Source organism: Aricia agestis, chromosome 18 (assembly GCF_905147365.1).
Source record: "Aricia agestis chromosome 18, ilAriAges1.1, whole genome shotgun sequence".
Taxonomy (NCBI): Eukaryota; Metazoa; Arthropoda; class Insecta; order Lepidoptera; family Lycaenidae; genus Aricia; species Aricia agestis.
Window position 1 is genome coordinate 9,148,461 of NC_056423.1, and position 21,632 is coordinate 9,170,092.

The 21,632-nt window shown below is 39.2% G+C and overlaps 1 protein-coding gene across 6 annotated transcripts in view; it reads right to left on the reverse strand.

Moving 5' to 3' along the window:
• LOC121735784 (putative transcription factor capicua) overlaps positions 1–16,076 on the reverse strand; it is a 53,579-nt gene extending 37,503 nt beyond the window's left edge. For 5 of the 6 annotated variants that reach the window (XM_042126734.1, XM_042126733.1, XM_042126730.1 and 2 more), the window contains exons 1-3: positions 15,679–16,076; positions 4,109–4,241; positions 1,674–2,321 (exon numbers count right to left, since the gene is read on the reverse strand). In XM_042126734.1, the coding sequence (XP_041982668.1) occupies positions 1,674–2,321; positions 4,109–4,207 (747 nt within the window). In that variant the 5' untranslated portion in view covers positions 4,208–4,241; positions 15,679–16,076. Of the gene's footprint in view, positions 1–1,673; positions 2,322–4,108; positions 4,242–15,293; positions 15,552–15,678 lie in introns of those variants that run through there. The other variant, XM_042126731.1, reaches the window with a different exon arrangement.
• Positions 16,077–21,632: the final 5,556 nt, after the last annotated feature.

Sequence of the window (21,632 nt, forward strand, 5' to 3'; positions counted from 1 at the left end):
AGGTCATTTACTATCTATATTCTATGCTGTTAATAATCTTATACTTATGTTAAGACTTAACTGCTTAAACAGCGTAAAACATATTATCAAGCGAAAGTTTAAAAAATATTAGAAAAGTCTATTAATCAACTGATTTTTGTTGGCATGGTAATCACATTAATATTTTAACTTTTAAGTCTATCTGTTACCTTTTGACGAACTGATTCTAATCAAATTTAGCATAGACATTTTGGGCGCGAGGATAGGCTACTCTTAACTTAACTGCAGAAAAAATACGATACAGGTTTTTTTTAAATTGACGATTACCAAAATGAAACCTTTCCCTGAATACATTTGCCCTGAATCATGATTAATAAAAAGAATAAGAAATTCTCTCCAAGATGTACAGAGACCCAAGGACGACCGGTAACTAGTTATGAGAGGCCTCTAAATAATCGATTTTATGAGTCGCACGTGTATTCTATATCGATTGAAATGCAGGTGCCCCAAGCCCCAGTATTATAGAAACTAATATACCTGTATGGAACAAAACTAACTGATAATAATACTTTAGGGTGTATTATTATCAGTTACTTTTGTTACATACAGTATTACTACAATATTACTATACTGCGAAAGAGTTACTTTTGACTTCTAAGCTTCTAGACGAGAAATGCTTCAATGTCATGGGTTTGCCCATAGAGTAATTAGTAAAAGTTTTTCTTTCAGTGCTGCTACTTTCACACTTTAATCTATATAAGTAATATTATTATGTATAAGGGACCATACACACCCTAAAGTATTATGGATTTGTTTTGTTACAGCCTGTAGATATAATATCAACTACACTTTCAATTTTAAATGTACTGGTATTTGTTTTACTATGGACCGTTGGTGGTTTATTTGTTGAGAAAAGTAGTGAAATAATTATCTTCATTTGCAGACACACGGAAAACACAAATATAACATAGTTCAAAATAATATCCGGTTATTATGGTAGCAACTAGAATTATTGATAGTTATTTTTAGTTTTACTCTGATTTGGCCTACTGACTCAAGCATAATATTATGGTAAAAGCTACAAATAAATCTACTAAAGCAAGTTTTTTTTTTGCAGCAGATGGTTATCGCTAAAAGGTAAGGTCACGCGTAAGTTAAAGCTGGCTAGGCGAATTTAGATAATACTAGCTGTCCCGACAAACGTTGTTTTGCCATATAAAGTATTTTGCCCACATTATTTTATTGAAGTGAAGTGACTAAATAAGTATGGCACCATGGCAACGTCCATCGCTATCCCGTCGCACAAACAATGGTCGCCGTCAGTCTCGAGTTGTAATAATTTACTATTATTTTTTCAACAAATGCACAGTTTATCTATATAATAAAAAGTAGCCAGTAGCCGATTCTCAGACGTAGGTACTGAATATGCATATAAAATTTGGTAAAACTTAGTTAAGCCGTTTTAGAGGAGTACGGTAACTAACATTGTGACACGAGAATTTTATATGTACATACATATAAGATAAGAAGATGTTACCTACATACAATAGCGTGTTATCGTCTGATCCCTTACCAATGCCTTTGGTTATTGATCAGACGGATTGTTCCGTCTGATCAACAACCAAAGGCTCACCAATTTGCCGAGCGACCTTATAAACTTGTGCGCGACCTGGCAATCAGCTCACAAGACTCACCTTAACTCTAATCCGTATTGGCGAGCTGAGCACTTCGAAGACCAGCCCCGCCACGAACACATTCTGGACTTCCCTGTTTGGATCCGTTGTCCTGACCACACAGGGCGAGCCAATTAGGAGATGTATTAGCTGGGGACTAGCATCACTGATGACGTCATACTTGTTCGCACCGAATACGTCACTATACTCAATCGGATCGTTCTCTTGGCCGTCCAACTCCACTATGACCTTGCAGCCGTCCGCCTGGCGTATGACTCCAGGTATGTATAGCCCGCGCTGCTTCGCCAGTATCCTGTGCTCGCGCCACTCGGACAGATCGATGTTTGGGTACGACATGTAGGGTTTCAGCTCTTGCGGCGACGTTCGGTGGATGATCGGCGAGGGTTGGAGCACCGGGGTGTATTGAGCATATTCCACTACAGGCGCTATGTTGATGCAGTTCCGTTCTGGACGTTCGGGGATGGTGTTCATGGAGTTGCGTTCGATCTCCTCCAATTCTGACGGGTCGAACTTTCGCTTCTTGGGTAGGTTGCGGACCGGCTGCGTCTGCTGGCCGTTGCTGCTGGCGGTGCCAGGGTTGGTGGGGTTCGCCATGGTGGTCTGAGCCAGGCTCACCGTCCCAACACTGCTGATCACAGAAGCCGGTATCTGCGAACATTATTTCACGTTATAGGCTAAGCTCCAGTGATATAATTTACTATTAGAGAAGAATAGGCAGGACCTACGTAGATCCAACCAACTAAATGTCGTGGTTCCGTCAACTGCCTATGAATCAATTTCTTCTATGCCACATCCTCATTACGCTAGTGTAATTCTAGAATGTATAGGGGTAAAACTTATTTTATTCAATAAAACATTATTTAAATCTGTTTGACACCTTAGTTCCTCTATTAGAGGAATGCATGAATCATTTCGTTCGCTCGTAGGCAAACTGATAATTTTTTGTGAATGATGTAAACATCATTCCGAGTATTATGTTTGAAGCAAATAATGCGTTATGCGTCCGTCGAATGACATAGCGCCTATTTATATTATTTTTTACCTGCAAATTCAAAATGTATTTAAATGATTGTAGAATTGAAATTTTTGTTGGAACCTATTAATTTTAAAATGCTACCTATTAAAAGAAAACAAGTTGATGATAAAGAATTCTATTGAATGATATTTCAATTTGCTACCTAGTATAGTCCGGTCGCACAACAGAATCTTGGCCATTGACTATTTGCTTGTCTTTTTTACAACAATAATGACGACTATCTAGAAATTTACAAAATCATCAATATAAAATGTGTATGTTACTAACAATCACTAAAGGAAATCAGACCAGAAAAACTGGATTCCTATTTCTATGAGAGGAACTACCAGTAATGAATTTATTATACAATTTTGTATAGATTTTCGTGTAACTTCCTGTAATATCTTCCTTTTAGTATGTATTATCAATTCTAGTTATGACAGTCATAATGCTACAATATAACTGCAAGCTCACGATTAGGGACATATTTATACATTTTCCTTTTAAGATAACTAGAGATCGCCCAATGGTCGAAATTCGACCTTAGTTTCAAGGACATTAGAACTACTACCTATATTTTGTAAAAAATATATATATTGACTTTATCATATTTTTTTCAACTCTTGTCTCTGGGACTCAGCTGATCTCAGACTGGCCGTGTAGGCATTGTCTAATAGTATCTCAGATTAAAAATAAGGGTTCCGTTTCTTGCCATTTGGCTACGGAAACCTAAAAAACTATAATCCATTTTCAATTTGTCATCTTATTGTCAACGACTTCAACCATAAAAGAGTAAAATTCGTATGTATAGGCTTGTCACTCAAAAATCTGTCATTTTCCTTGTGTGTGTGTTGTAATGTTTTATTTGTTAAAAAAATGTATGATAAAAGCATAATTTCAAAATAATATTAGCTCGATGCACTCCTTCACCATATAAACTATAACTGTGCAAAATTTCATTCACCTACGTTTCCCCATTTTTCGTCAAAAGGGATACAAAGTTTTTGGCTCACGTATTAATATATAGAGATTTAATATATTATAATTATGGATATGTCTGTGACTACGATTCTTTTTACGTTCAGATATTTTTTGGTGTCCAAGTACAAAGGCTTAACTACTAGGCAAAGTTGAACAACTCGATGAATTTTACTATACACATCTTGGTTGTAAGGACTAAGGGTGATCTACCGCACTAGGCAACACTACACTGCAGGCTGCAGCCAAGGGACGCTATTCGTCACGGCTAAAATATATTCTTCGCATAAAATCGTTGGAAGTAAGGCGCAAAGTAACTGTCGTTTTGATTCACTTAGCTCCTCTGTGTGTGAATCAAAGTGTGTTACGTCATCGATGCGCTGCAGTGTAGTGTCGTCCTATGCGGTTCCGCCGTGAAAATGTAGTACAGTGGGGTATGTACCTGGTCGTCGATGTCGGTGTCATGGTGTGCGAGGGGCCGGTAGAGCGGCTGGAGCGAGTGGAGCGGCTGCGAGGGGCCGCCCGCTGGAGCGCGCTGCATCACAGCCCGCGCTACTCACTCATTGTACCTCCTCCTGGAAAACCAGAGACAAACGCTGTAATTCAAAGACAAATTCAACTTTTTTTTTCAAAAAGAAATGCCGTTCTTTACGCGGGGGATTGGGGACTCCTGCCGCGGATATGAACATCTCGCTGCGCCCGAAAGGTAGTAAAGGGACGTATTAGCCCTAATCACTAAAACTCAACATCAACAAGTCCTTGACAAAGCCACGGAAACATCAAGACCTCTGCGACTCCGGCGGTAGATATAAAGAAAGTCTCCTCTTAGAAATGCAATAGGTACGGCAGCTATGCGACTGCCAACGACCACGGTCGTTTTTTTTAACGTTATGGGTAAGGCCTTTTTCATTCATATATAGGTTACTTAAAGTAGAGTGCTTAAAAATAGCAATACATATTACTAGCGGCTCGCCCCGGCTTCGCACGGGTGGACATTGATTTTAAATTTATTCTTAGCGGCATCGTGGGTATCGCAGACATCGTGAATATCGCAGACACAATAGATCTTCAATAATTGTTATGCTGGCAGCCGGCTGCCGCTATTGGAGATTTATAGTTATAGAAATTAATTATAATAGCAATCAAAAATAATAGTCATTCAAAACGTAATGAATTAATGAAGCACTATAATATTATCCCATCAATGAAGCGGCACCCGGCTGTCGCATAACTATTATATTATAAATCTATTGTGTCTGCTATTCCCATGATCGAGGTAATAATAATTAATATTTACGTGGACTCTCCGGGCGAGCACACCTGCGCGGCGCGCCTTGACGACGCCCAATTCGCAACGTACAGCAGAAATCGTAATATTTTAATTTCGCCATAACATTAAAACCAAACGTCCAATTTTAATCATTCAAAGACCAAATATTATCTACATTAACTGTATTACTTAGTAATGAAATAATTTATTTTGATAAGAATTAATGCCATGAGTAAAATAAAGGCATTTAAATGTAGTCCAAAAACATTTCAAAATTTTTTAATAAAAAAATGGTTGTTGTGCCTCACTCAACATAGATAGGTATAGTGTGTCGCGGACTTTTTTGTAGATATTTAAAAGATCTACAATTACTTAGAACATTTTATGGTTCTATCTTTTATAGTTTAGGCAGCGTACGCGAAAAAAGTAACATTTCTGGTTGATTTTTTACACCTTGCGTCCGAAAATCCCAAATATCTTACGGAACCCTATTTTTTTCCAAAATAAAATTTAGCCTATGTTCAGCAGAATTAATGTAGGATTCCAATGGTAAAAGAATCTTTCAAATCGGTCCAGTAGTTTCGGAGCCTATTCAAGACAAACAAACAATCAAATCTTTCCTCTTTATAATAGTAGTGTAGATATTATGATATATATAACTCTTGATGATTCTTGATTGATTTTTTCAGAATATTTTATCCCGTTGTCCTGCCTAGTGCCTTTACTATGTTTGCGTAGAATTGATACCTACAGCTAGTACTACATCTATTTTATATTATTATGTTATAATTGTAAAATATAATACATATCGTTCGAGAATCGAGAATGCAATACATATTATAATAGAGACAAAAAGTCTCTATCCTTCTGAAAATAGCATAGCAGGCTGACTATTTTAGGACCAAATCAATAACTGCGCACCTTTCTTAACATTTCTGCAGACAAAGGCAGATATACAATTTTAGGCCGAAAACCTTAGTTGCTACTTCATTTTTAACACGCTTTTATAAGCTTGGGAGTTGGGCTGTATGTATATGTAACGCAATCTATAAGCACGATTTTTACCTATCTCCAGTAGCTTTCGATCGAATTCGAAACAATTCGAAACTTTGCATACGTATTGAGAGTCATCAAAACCTTTTTTTTTTTTTGAGGAGAGAAAATGCATTACGCATCCCCCGCATAAGGGGCAGGGGTATGTCGGACTCCCTCCGCAGAGGTTTACCGACTAAACGCCCCCCCCCCCCCCCCCATGCCCTCATCAGCGCTACACGCGGAGGCGCAGGATCGCTACGCATTCTACCGCGTCCTCCGCAGGAGTCATCGAAACCTGTGGCCTGCTGACGCGGGCGTGACGAGAGGAGCATTAGCAGTTGCCTCTGCCAATGAGCATATTTAGGAATTGCGCTAGGGATGCATCCACAGAAATAAATAAAGATAGAACAGCGACGCGCGTGCGTTGCTAAGGAATCGCTTGTGTCAATTTCTGCTTTGCTTTTAGTTAGAACAAATAAGTTACCCGTGGAAAGAAATACCTCCTTTTGAACGAATCACTTTCGTGCTTCTATTTTTACAATTAGACAATAGACACTGCACAATGAGGCAGTTTTGCACAACCGCTTCGGTGTAATCAAGTCGAGACGTGCGCGCTGAGTCGCTGACTGAATGAACGTTCAACGAATCTTGCAGTATACTGCAAGATACACGCGTACTCCACCCGCTTAGCCGTTCTATCTTGATTTATTTCTGTGGATGCATCACATAAGTGATAAGCCATACATGTAGAAATGCGAAATATAGTTAAAGCCAGCGACAACCAGACTTTCGTAATTTTATAAAAGCTGAAAATTTACCAGTAGCTCTACCATGAGTTTAAAGCTAAGTATAGTGTTTATCGATACTCGATACCGACTACGTAAATATTTAATATGGCAAATTTTACAGCGCCTCTAGGCGGTTACTTGCGGAACTAAAATCGCTTTAAACTCATGGTAGAGCTACTGTTTATGAGCCCTATAGAGGTTTCTTACCTCTATATTATATAACTTTTTGACGAAGTATAAGCTCTATTAATTAAATAGATAAATTCCTGTCAGAAAACCTCAAAAACTAGCACTGGTTACTCTGCATACTACATAGGTCGTCGACCTTGTCATATATTGCTGATTGTGGTGAAATTTTGATACGAGTAAGTATAATAATTTGATAAGTGATAACTGATAAGGGAAAGAAAGTACTTTTACCTGTCACTAAAATAGGAAACGCAAAAGGAAAATACAAAATAAAACCCGCGAGAAACAAAACTTTAAGTCAAACTCTTCATATACAGTGTGTAACAAAAATAAGTGATAATACTTTAGGGTGTGTACGTGTTCCTTGTAGAGACTTCACTGTGAAAGTAGCAGCTCTGAAAGATGAAAATTTTTTTTCACTTTTGTCCATGGCCCTTGCCCGAGAGTCACGAGTTTCCCCATACAAAAGTGAAAAAAAAAATGTCTTTCAGCGCTGCGACTTTCACAGTGAACTAAAGTTAATTAGTACCTAAATTCATTGGCTGCCCAAAAAAAGTTAGCGCGACGAACTGGAGGCATACGGCTGGCTAATGTTGGCGCAGGAGGAGACAATGAAGAACCCTGGGAGAGGCCTTAGCCCAGCCGTGGGATAGCATAGGCTAACTCAGCCTTTCCCAAAGTGGGCGATATCGCCCCCTTGTGGTCGCTGAAAGGGGGCGCTGTGGGGCCCAGAAAAAAATGGGGGCGTTGTGTAGAGGCATGCATTTTAAATTGAAACAATGGGGGCGCTAAAATATAAATTGTTCTTAAAGTGGGCGGTAGTAGCTACGATGCCACAGACAGACAGACAGACAGACCGACAGACAGACACGTCAAACTTATAACAACCCTCTTTTTTGTCGGGGGTTAAAAAATAAAAAAATAAAAATATGTCCTCCTCCTTTTCGGAAGTCGGTTGAAAAGTAGCCTAAGTTACTCCTTAATACATCTGCCAATAAAAGTCCCGTCAAAATCGGTCCAGCCATTTCGGAGATTAGCCAGAACAAACAAACAGACATACAGACAGACAAAAATTCTAAAAATTGTTATTTTGGTATATGTACCGTCTAAATATTCATATATGCATGTAGTAAAAAAATGGTTATTTTAATATTACAAACAGACACTCCAATTTTATTTATACTCCAATTTTATTTATATTTGTAGATGTATAGATAAATAATTGTCAAAAGTATTAAATTATGTGCCTCGTTATTTAGATTGTAGCAATTGTAGCTTAAAACATGATGATTTGATGAAGAGAACTACGTCTAGAATTAGACTATAGCTTCTAATTTGTAAATTCTCAAAATTGCTAAGTACGACTTGGAAATGAAATATTCCTCAAATGCGCCCTACCCTACCCTGCCCTACTGGACGAATACAAGCGATTACAAGGACAGGAATAATGCCCTATGATTGCCCATGCCTAAAGCCTAATTAATCACGACGATGGTGATTGTTATTGACTAAGTAAGCAGTTAGGTATAAAAAGTAGGTATTTCTGAATGGTACGTCTATTTTAATTGTATGGTAACAATTTTTTCCGCACGAAGCACATAAGTTCAAGGTTGAGAGATTTTTTGCCGGCTAAACTAGATCGGCACTTCATACTACATAGTTTTTAAACTATTTAGTACTCCTTGATATTATAAATTGAAAAGTATGTCTGTCTGTTACTTATTCACGCTGAACTTTGGATGGAATTTTGTAAGATGATACTTTGGATGTACTAATAACTAAATTAGTAGATTCATAATGTTACTTCTTCACTCCGATGAAGCGATTTCGATGCAATTTAATATTTAGTATGATGAAGTCCCGTGAAAAAACATAAGGCGACGAAGCCAATTCGTTTTTCCGTATTTTTGGCAATATCGATTGTACAGTGTAAAAAATATAAGTGTAAATTTAAGAAAAGGGTATAATGGGATTGACATATCTTCGGATAAAAATTCCTAATTAAACATAGATTTAAAAAAACATAAGGCGACTCTCGTGCGATTTAAATTAAATTATTTTTTTTGCGCAAACGTAGTTAAGGAGGGCAACATCTACGAAACCATAATATTACAAAAGGTAACTGATTTGCTGCTGATGCTGTCTGCGACTCAGTCAAAAGGAAATCTCGTGGGAACCGTACCTTTTCCGCGATTAAAGTTCGAAGTAAATAGCGTGTGGAACCTAAGATAAAGAAAGGGACGTGGTTACTGATGCGGAAACTAAGGTTGCACTCTATGGAGCCTAAAAAAATAAAAAAAGGTCCAATGTCATCAACTACTGTTAGAGTTAATGCTCGAATTAGTATCACGTTACCTCTTTCCTTTTTCATATGGATGAAAGAGAAGACATGACATTTTAACAAGCTGTTAACAGTTAACACACAGACGTTGATGAAATTGGGACTAAGCCTCCACCGAAGTAGAGCTAATATGCCAGAATATGTATTGAATATCGAATAAAATTGCTGTGCTGAATGAGATGATGAGGCGATTCTGTTGGTTCTTACTGTACACATTGGGCCAAAGCATGAGGCCAAAATGTAGATCAGTGTTCCGCAAACTTTTTGTGTTCAAGTTACAGCTTGATAAATGAAAATTTTTGGAGGTATACCTACCACAAATTAACCTACAATCCCCAAGCGGCATGGCGGACGGCTGCCGCATAACGATTAAAAATCTATTGTGTCTGCGATACCCACGATGGAGGTATTAATCAGTGTGTCCGGAGGTGCTCTGTTCCCAATTCTCAGGTCAAATGACATTTTTCTGGCACACCAAATATCGCTTCCAACTTAGAGCGTTTTCACATTATCCGATCCGATATCGGTGTTGGACCGCGGACGCCGATCCGATATCGGGGTAAGTAAAATGTATGAAATATGTACAGCTGACAATCATATTGTCCGGCCCAATATCGGATATCCGTTCATACATTTTACTTACCCCGATATCGGATCGGCGTCTGACACCGATATCGGATCGGATATAATATTTTTTTTCCCCTTTCAACATCTGCAATCGGCTAGTTATAACCATAATCAAGTATGATCGGATAATGTGAAAACGCTCTTATGGCCAACTAGGTCTCTACATGTAATGCGGGCTTTAGGGAGATCGCAGACGACAGACTTTTTGTGCGATCGAGTCTGCGGCGCCCATACAGTCGGCACGGCGCGCGCGCGGCCGCGCCAAGCCGACTGTATGGGCGCCGCAGACTCTATCGCACAAAAAGTGTGTCGTCTGCGATCTCCCTTAGAAACAAATGTGTTTCAACAACAATCAAACAAATGTGTTTCAACAACAATCAAACAATTGTGTGCGAGGAATGCCTCGCACCCCAACTTAGCTCAGCTAAGGCCGAAACGCACCCTAGTAGCCAGCAGAGTAGACAAATTACGTAGCCTCTAGCCAGAGTCGGCGGACAGACGACTCTGGCTAGACAGGTGAAAAGTGTTTCGAATTTGGTATCATTTGAGATGATTTCAGAATCCGGAGGCATGTGTTATGAGTGTTTTTAATATTAAATTTGCCACCAGGTGCCGCTTTGTAGCCTCAGGGTCTATCATAGATTATCAGCGTCTATCAAGAATATTATATCAAAAACTCTTATTGAATATCAACCGTCTGGCTTTTATGGAAGCGTGACAACCCTAAGTTCTATGCTGCACTTTAAAATTTGTCATCTTTAAAACATCAATATTATCTTTCTGTCTCTCTTCTACATATATGAAGAACGATAGAAAAATGACACGACCGTCTCTATCCATCCATGCAAGTACCTATGTCTTAAGCAGCCTCTACACGTTGGCCGTGTTTGCCGAAAAGAAGGGGACGGCGCTATACCAGACGCAAATAATTCAATCTCTTTTTTTAGTATAGCGCCGTCCTCTTCTGTTCGGCAAACACGGCCAACGTGTAGAGGCTGCTTTAATAACATGTTGTTTGGTAAATTAGTAGCATTATCTATACTTAATATTAAAGTATGTCTTTCTGTCTGTCTGTTACCTCTTCACGCCCAAACCGCAGAACCGATTTTGCTATAATTTGGTATAAAGATACTTTAAGTCCCGGGAAAAGACATGTAGTCACTTTTCATCCCGGAAAAATGTACGGTTTGCGTGCGATAAACGAATTTTGACGCAATGGAGTTGCGGACGTCATCTAGTCATAATATTAAGTACTTAACTTATACTTATACTTATAAAAGAAAATTTTCCAGTAACAAACAAAGAAACCCACAGGACACCGTGCAATATAATTTATTCAAACCTGTTTTATCATGCTCTGACATGTCTATCATTGTTCCCTGTGACCTTGATACAGTCTGACCTACCCATGCATTAGGTTATTACTCATGCTACAAAATTGACTTGATCAATATTTTTCCATCATACATCATAGATTTTAGCTTTTAGAACAAGGCATCATAGATTTTAGAAGAAAATTATCCTGATTAAAAAATATATTTTTTAAAGAATTTAGTAATGGATTACAAAATAGAATGATTTTGTCTTTTTAACCCATCAAGCCCCATTAGCTCACCGGTGAGCAAGACAATAGAATAACAATAGATTTCCAACAATCCACGATTGAAGGATTAAAATGATGAAATCGACGCCCCCACCGAATAATCGGACAATCGTGAAAATGAAAATATTCAGGAGAGCCGAAAAACTGATTTTTGTTAGTAACTCCGTCAAAAAAAAGCATCAAAGACTTTTTATATCTCAAATGAAAGCTAATTTTTTTGCCTATCTTGCTATCTTAATATTTAATTACCACCGAAGGTTTTTATTTAATAAAGCAAAACGCAACTTATAGTTCTGGAGTAGGTCAAGCTCCGAACATTATTGTCTATTGCATGATTATTCGGGTAATTTTGCGTTTCGACTTCAATAAAATGTACATATAACATCTCATTGCAATATTCTTCGGGGAAATTGTTTGGGATAAGAATATTGGTAAACACCTATTACTTTACTATTCGGTGATTAAAAAATATTGTACACTTTATAATTATAGTCATTGTCGTTTATTCCAATAATTTTCTACTATAGGTAAAATAAAAATAATATTAATTTTTATTTTTATACATTCATTATTTGATGACATAAATGACATTCTTGCAATCGAAACAGCTCTTGGTTAAAAAAAACACTCTGGAGACTGGCTCTATCATTTTAGTAGTACTTATTATCATTGCAGTTAATTAAAATGTTAATCATAACCCTCATCGCCACCGGAGTATCAGAGTTGGTGTCACAATAATCAATATCTTATTATGTTCTAATAAAATGAATGATAATGGAAGGAAATTGCTTTAGACAGTCTTCCGAGAGCATCATAGGCCTTTCTTATATGACGGTGATTTAATCGTCGACTTCTGTCTACATCATAATACAGTTCAATGTAATCAGGATCAAAACTATGTTAAAAACTTTTTAAGTTACAATACAATACAATATTTACACAACACACTATAACAGCACATCTTATAGTAGCTAGCAATCGCATTCCTAATTAAATACTGAATTGGGTCCCATTAGGATCTGCAGGACAACTTCCACGAATAATGTTTGACTGTCTGACAGCTGCTTGCAGGCGTGAAACTGTAACAAGTGCTGTCGTGACAGTTTTAAGCACTTCTTAGGAGTCTTTGCGAAAGAACTCTAAATACGTTCTCGTTAATTTGTAACAGATCTCGCTGCTTATCGGCCACGATTAGTTTATTTTGTAGCAAGTATTACCCATACATCCTTGTTTGTGAGAAAACCCGCATGTGGATTACAAAAATCGAAACAGATTATGATTATATCTCCTGAAAACTGAAGAAGACGGATTCCTTTAATAGCCGTAAAGTATAAAATAAAAATATGAGCAATGTACCTAATTTAACGAATATTAGGAAGGACTTTACCACTTGATGTCTTCCAAAACGACGACGTTCTTACGTCTATGACGATTTAAGACATCCAAAAAACCTAGCCAGGGACAGTCAGACATTCTTATTTTTTTAATGAAGAAAGTCTGACAATTCCTGACTCTTCGGTCCTGTCTTCTGCGATGACTGATCTCATGCTTGTCTGAGACTGAAGGTTGGAGGTGAGTGGACTGAGATGATCACCGCGATATGATGGTCGTCCGACTCAGATTCTACAAGTTGTCCAAAATAAAACCCAATCAATATGCCTTTATGCCCCAAAGGTGCACCGAAGACGCCCTCTATAGGTTATTGAACCACATCAGAAAGAAGAGAGAGAAGGAGAAAATTTCTGTTGTGGTATCGCTGGACACAGAGGGGGCCTTCGACAATGCTTGGTGGCCAGCTGTAAAGGTTCGGTTAGCTGAAGTTAGGTGTCTGGGGAACCTAAGGCGGGTGATCAGCGGCTAACTGAGTGGAAGGAGTGTGAAAGTGAGATGCGCAGGAGTGGAAGTGTGCAGTAGGCAGCAATTTATTTACCCGAATAGTCATGCAATAGTCGTTTATCGTCAATTCGTTTTGACATATTTTTTCGCAATAGCCTATTGCCCAGTTTTTGGTGTAAAATACAATTTTAAGTATTGTTATGGAATAAACACATAATTTTTTATATCTTTGTAAATATCCATAGAAAAATTCTGAAAAAAATTCACATGATGTATTTTGACTTGTAGATGCCAAAAATCGCATAACAGCAAAAACCCCACAATAGCACATTGTCTGATTATTCGGTGGGGGCGTCGAAATGGAAATTAGACCAACAAAGATAAAACAAATACATAATAATATATAATTCCTACACTTCAATTCAATTTAATGTTTTTTTATTCGAAATGTTTTATCCCTCAATACAAAAAAGGGGTTCTAGGGCGGTTTTAGTGTCACGCGGACCGTCGGTATGGATATCTCATCAGTCACCTGTAATTAAGCTATAAGGAGCATTTCAGAGTAATACGGATGGGTCCACATACGTATTACTCCTTAAAGCTTCATACAAATTCATACACACATATAACCAGCGTTGCCAGACGTTTTGGCGGGACGTCCCGATTTTTTTCATTAAAATTAAAGGTCCCGTGCGGGACAGGCTCAGTTTTCAGGGAAAGCCCGAACATACGTGCAGCGTGCTGAGAAAGAAAGGAGCGCAATGAAGCTAAGAGTGTGGGAGGTAGAGGAGTGGATTTTCTTTGACTACTTTTGCTATCTGTCTCCACTGACCTCCTTATACATTGTATAATGATGGAGGTCAGTGATTGTCCCGTAAACGTTATTTAAAGCAAATCAAAAGAACTTTCGATTTTATACTTTTTTTTACTTTGTCCTGCTTTTGACTGAAGAATCCCGAATTTTCACTCAAAAAGTTCCAAAGTCCGTCTTGGCATAAAAAAATCTGGCAACACTACATGTAACACACTTTGGATTTTTTTATGAACAAGGTTTAAGTTTGATGTAATAAGACCTCATAGCAGATGGCTTCCATGAATAATTTAAAGGAAGTAAGGCCCAGTGAACCATAAAAAACAAGTTGCTATGTGACCTAAAACTTTCATTCACTCGGAGTATACTGTGTTGCCATACATGTCTCCACAATGATCCAAATATTAGACAATATTGTATGTATGGTAGTAATACCTATAACTACTGAGTAAATGTGTTATAACTGCAAGTGGTTGCAACACTATAGAGGATTTTAATACAAGAGATTATAGAGGATTTTAATATATACTTAGTATATATTATATAAATATTGTATACATTTAAGGAGATTTTATAGGTAAACAGTTTGCTATTTAAACAGTTTTACGCCTAACTAAAATTCTCAGACGCTAGTACAACCGACTTATCATATATTACAATACTACAATACAATGTAATATTGTATAAATTTTACTTAATTAATAGGTATCATCATCCTTTTAATGAAAAGTTAAATAAATTTTTGCACACCTTACGGGCTGGACCTAAAGAGAATGGGTGTGTCCATGTTACATTTTGAATGATCTCCTCCACACCCATATTATCTTCGCATTGTGTGCAGAATTGAACACAGTTATAATAATAGTATTTCATACTCTTATCAGTCCTTTTACTCTGGCCAAAACTGTATAATTTCTATGTTTACAATTCTGACCTTGAATTTTATTAAGTCTTAAGATTATCCAATACATAAACAATACGAGAATATTGGCTGTGTTGTCAAATTAGGGATCAGCTTGGAGACATTTATGTAGCAATTTAGCAAATGAAATATGATTTTTCTATGATAATATATTGATATTTAATATGATTTCCATAATCTTAACATAACGTAAATTAATACTTACAGCATTTCATCCAAAGTTAGAGGTATACTGAGTATTTTATAAACATTTCATATCACCAAGCTGTCAGTGCAACTCCCATAATCAGCTGATAAGCTAGATATAGACCAGGCAGCACGGCCGGTGGGCGCATGCTTAGTTCTCGTACGAAATCAATTCGCTCGCGTCTCAACCACGTCGAAACGGCATGTGCACCGAGTGTAAATTATGACTAATGATAAATGATAAAAGTGTAAGGCCGCGCCGTAACCCGGGCCACGGCTGCGCTGCACGATGCACAAAATCGAATATCATTACATATTTACTGATGCACGATCATCGTGGCCAGTGGCCACATACATGCGCAGTCCTTACGCTATACTCGCTCATCGCAGAGTTATCAACTCACCGTTGGCTCCCATTGTCGCATACACGCACTATGTAAACATCCACACATAATAAAACAAAATGGAAGTCCGCCGTGTCCGAACCGAACTGAAATTTTAACGACCCGACCACCTCTCCAGTTGTAAAACGTCGGTACTATTGTATCGTAGTATTTTAACTGCACTCTCCACCGAATTATTATGGGTGTTCACTGCACAAGATTCGTTCACGATCACAAAGAAATGTCAATCGATCCGAGGAAAGGCGATTATTTATAATTTTTTAACTATTTGCACACTTTTTATGGTCCACTTGAAAATAATAATCATTTCACGTTTGACATCCCGAGACAAAACACCCACACCAAAAAATTCTACATGGCAACTGGCCTAGCCTAGTAGCCCATCATAATTTCCACTCGAATGTGTTCCCGTTTCGCTCGCTCACCATTCATCTAATTATTTCTTAATACGAGCGATAGAGATAGAAATACATAAATATTTCTTACGTATGAATAGAATCAGTGTTGTGAAGTATCCCTCCCCTGCGCTGCCCTAAAACCGAGTTGAATGGACCCGAGACGCGTTCAACCATTGGATCGATGCGTGTCACGTGGTATTAAAATGTTGCGCCTCTCTGAGTAAGCGGGAAAATTTAAATCTAGTCCATTGAAATGTTATCGACAAGAGCTGACGACCAAAATCGGTTCATGTAGGTTCAGCTGTATTAAATCTGTGTTAAGTACTTCTCTGAACAACCTTTTATAATAATCTGCGTGCTGGCAGGCCGTGGGTGGTGGGTGTAGGAGTAGTGGGGTGGGGAAAAAATGAAACAAAATGTAGGTTCAGCTGTATTAAACTCCGTTGGCTACTTCTCTGAACAACCCTTTCTGATAATCTGCGTGCTGGGAGGCCGTGGGTGGTGGGTGTGTGAGTGTTTGCTTCTAGAGATTTACAGCGATGCCTCATCAACGGGATGGGGGGCCGCCTGTCGTGGTGAACGCGCTAGTGGTCAGGGCCCCCGCTACCATATATTATGCAATGTGTGCCATGCACACGGGCGCCATCCTCTAGGGGCGCCAAATTGCCATCTTTAGGGGCGCCAACACTAAGGTTCCAAAAAATTTGCCTAAAGGGGCGCCAAAATCCTTTTTTTTTGCACACAGGCGCCAGTAGTATGTGGACTGACAGTCTGACAAGGAACGTTCTATGCATATAAATTATCTCGAAATTTTAGCCGCCTTCTTCGGTCTAAAGGTGTTTGCAAAAAGAGTTTTATCGAGACTGCCAGTTGCCACATTCTTTTGAGAATAGATAACACAACAGCAGTATCATATGGTCCAGAACCAGTATGTGGTATAACTCCCAGTACCACAAAGCAAGTGCTCAAGGAATGGGGTCACAGACTATGCAGGAAGCAATGGGATGAGACCCCTGGCCTTGAACACTCCAAGGCACTAATTCCTGACTTCAACAAGAAACAATCAGAATTAGTGCTCACCTTGGGTAGGAACCAATTAAGAATCCTTACCAGAAGCCTAATTGGGCACTGCAAGCTCAACAAACACCTAAACAGAATGGGTATTTGTAGCATAACGACTTGCAGATTCTGTGAGGAGGAGGATGAAACACCTATTCACCTTCTCCTCGACTGCCCTGCTCTACTACAGAGCAGGAACAGGCACCTTGGTCGCCACGAATACTCGTCCACAGAGGAAATTCGTGGCACCAACCCCAACCATATCGTTCAATTTTTGAGCAGTATTGGGTTGGGGAGGATACTCTAGTGCGAAGGAGTCACAATAGATCCTCATGGGTCGCAGTGACGTCAGGGCTACAGCGACCTGCCTTCTTTAAAAAAAAAAAGTATCATATGTGTGGCGGTACCCACAATTCGCCAACATTCCTGCATCGCGCTATCGAAGTTTTCTATGCGCGTCGGTATATAATATACGACAGCTGAAATGTATCACGTGATCTCCGGCCTGACCGAGCATAACACCTCGCTTTGTCGGAAGATCTTCCTTTGTGGCCACCACACATTATCCCACATTGGTGACCCTTGACAGAACACGCCTCCTTCATCATCAACACTCCCGCCCCTCCGCACCGCGCCAACCAGCATCGCCTCATTGGGTACCTCGTCCACTAGCCGCAATGTACCGCGGCCTGGGCGACTCCGCATCGGCATTATCGGGCTTTCTCACTAACCGACCGGTCAGCAAGCAGAGTTGAGAGCACATCTCTCGGTCAGCACGTAGCATCGGCCGACCCGCACGGCAGCTTATTCGACTCACTGCATCCCGTGCAGCAGCTTACAGTTCCGACTCACTGGGACTCACTGCAACAGTTCCAACTCACTGGAACTCACTGGCACTGGCGACTCAAAGGACAAGACTTCAAGATTCGACCTCCGGTCTTCGGAGGGGGAGTGATGTGGCGGTACCCACAATTCGCCAACATTCCTGCATTGCGCTATCGAAGTTTTCTAAGCGCGTCGGTATATATGTGGCAGCCAACTGGTTTAAAAAGCCGTTCAACATGGGCGGTGTGCAGTTTCCACACCTGACTAACGGTAAGATAACGTCTTTTACTATGGTAACGTCAAGGTAACGTCACTCGACAACCGTGCCATTAATGGTGTGAAGAAGACACTGACCTCCATTATACATAATGGAGATCAAGGGCGTCGCCAATAGAGACTCTAAAAAAGTTGCCAAATATAATGCAAACAACGACCATTATATTAATATTTAAAAAAATACAAGTGAAAAGCTTCATGTGCTGTCGACTTTACCTACAATTCATACCTACTTTCATTTATAGAGAGTGAGTAAAGTATGAATTGTAGACTGTAGTAGCTAAAGTCAACTTGCCCCCCCCCCCCCCCCCCCGCGTCATCGCCTGGCGACGCCCTTGATGGAGATCAGTGGAAGAAGAAGAACGTAATTTATTCTTGAGGTACCTAGGTACAAAAATTGTTGATCATTTTGTTTTTTTTTTTATGAAATAAGGGAGCAAACGAGCAAACGGGTCGCCGGATGGACATCAGAAGAGCTGCAGGTGCGTTACCGGCCTTTTAAGAGGGAATACGCTCTTTTCTTGAAGGTTTACAGGTCGTATAGGTCCGGAAATACTGCTGGTGACAGTTTGTTCCAGAGTTTTACAGTGCGCGGCAGAAAGTTACGCGAGAAACGTACGGTGGAAGACTGCCACTCATCAAGGTGATGAGGATGGTATATATTTTTCGCGTGGGACGATGGCGAAAAGTTGCAGGTGGTATGATTCCGAACAATTCCTCAGAGCACTCCCCGTGATACAACCGATAGAGGATGCAGAGTGAAGCTACATCTCGGCGTAATTCCAAGGGGTCCAAGCTGTTTGAAACACTATGGCAGTCAACAATTCGAGCGGCCCTTCGTTGCATACGATCCAGAGGGAGCAGTTGGTATTTTGGCGCCCCTGCCCAGAGACAGAGATGAGAACAATATTCCATATGTGGCCGAACCTGCGCCTTGTAGAGTTGTAGGCGCTGGTACGGACTGAAGAATTGTCTCGCCCTGTTCATAACAGCTTCTAAGAGGCTAACTTGGCCTTACCCTCTAGATGGTATCGAAACTGGACTTCGCTTGATATGTTAACGCCAAGTATTTCAATGCTAGGGGAGATGGTTAAAGATGTGCCCTCAAAACGAGGATATATGACCATTGATGGCTTTTTAGTGGTGAACGCGCAGACTTGTGTCTTGGCGGGTTAGAGTTGGACCAAGTTACGTCTACCCCATTCAGAGACCTTCTCCAATGAATTTTCCACCTTAGACACAAGTTCGTTTCGACTCTCAATGACATTTAGCCGAGAAATATTGGGGGAGCCGGTATATACAGTATCACCTGTACTATCATCCGCATAGCAATGAATGCCGTTGGTCTGTAACATGTCATTGATATGCAGTATGAATAGGGTAGGCGATAGCACACAGCCCTGAGTGACACCAACATCAACAGACTGAGTTTCCGGGCATTCGCCGTGAACTACGACCTTTATGCTTCTGTCTGCTAAGAAACTTGTGACCCACTTGCTTAATTTCTCGGGCAGCCCGTATGATAGTAGCTTTGATAGCAGCGCTTTATGCCAAACCCGATCAAAAGCCATCGCAAAGTCCAAACTAACAGGCAATGCCTCTCCTTTCGACTCAATTGCCTGAGCCCAACGATGAGTTAGGTACGCCAAGAGATCACCAGCCGAGCGACCCTTACGGAACCCGTACTGTTTGTCGCTTAGTAATCCTAATGTTCGCTAGTAGGATGAATAAAAAGGGCAAAAAATATGGATTTAAGTCGCAGTCATCTGCGATTCGATTGAATGACTAGCGTATTCATAGGATGACACCATTCAATTGAATGACTAAAGGACAACTCGTCAAGATGTTGACCGTGTCGTTTAAAATTATGACTAAAAAGTCATATTATTATAGTGAAGTCGTTAAATGGGAATTGGGATGCTATAATTTTTTTTTAGTAGCCGTTGACGGGGTAGTAATAGGTAAATTCAACGCTGTCATATTATTTTATCACAAATAATATAGCACTTTAAAGTAAATTTAATCGACAAAATATTATCAACGAAGTGCTATCAGCTGTGCGAGCTGTTTGACGCTATATTTGTTTTAGTGACAACTAGCGCCGCAGTAGGAAAAAAGTGAAATACATTCAATTACCTAACTAATTTCATCTCTGCTCTGCTATCTTCAAAGGGTTAAAAATCGCTAATTAGTTGGACGTTGAGTGAAGATCGTTCCATCAACATTCAACCGAGTCATTCAATTTAATAGTGTCATTCTATGAATGCTCTATACCAGTGTTTCCCAATTAGTGGTACGCGTACCCCCAGGGGTACGTGAAATTGCATCAAGGGGTACGTGCGGCTATCAGTAAAAACAAGAACAATTTCCGAATGTTAATCCAGGGTGTCAACTTACTACCTGTATTGGTAATTTCATCAAAATTGGTCCAGGCGTTTGAGAATGAAAAAGTAGCGAACATACACACACTCACAAACTTTCGCATTTATAATATTATTAGTGTGATTGCTACAATAAGGGGTACGCAGGTTTGAGGTCTTTTTTGAAGTGGTACGCAGCAAAAACTAATTGGGAACCACTGCTCTATACCGACTCCACTCGGGCTAGCTAGTCGCTAGCGGTCGTTGACTCCCTGTCAAAAACTTGTCATTTTCCATTTTCCATATAAAACCACGATAAACAATATCTGACACTCCAGTGTCAATCGCGGTTTGTATGGAAAATGACAAGTTTTGACAGGGAGTCAATGGCTGCTAGCGACAAGTTAGCCTGAGTGGAGTATAGTCATTAAATCGAATCACAGATTTAACTAGATGACTGCGACCTATACTTATTGCTAATCTCGAGGACAAAGCATGAGTATAATTAGTGATTAAACGAACTTCCATGAAGTGAATCTTCATTGAAAAGTCTTAATTTATGTAGTTCAGAGCAACTTATAATATAAGTTGATATTTTCTTCTCCCTGGGAAGAGAAACTTTAGTTGGGTGGGTCAGATCTGAGATGTTAATCTTTTCGGACAAAGCCCCCATATAATTGTGATAGACTTCACTTCATGGAAGTTCGTTTAATCACTAATAATATTATTATAGCATACTATACACGATTTGTAATGGGGTTCTAATAAAAACATTTTTATTCTTTTCTATATTTAATGAATTATGAAAATATACCCTAATTACTTAAACATAAGTAATGACTTTAAACATAAACTTAATGCCAAAATCATGAGTTTTATAATGCAAATTTTAGTTTAAAATTAAGTAAATAATATGAGGTTTCAATTATTTTTTTAACAAAATAAAAAGATTTACATTACAACTGTTAGTATAATATTATTATAAGCATTGTTGCTACAGTAAGGAATTTACGAAAAGATTTAATCATTCTTATAA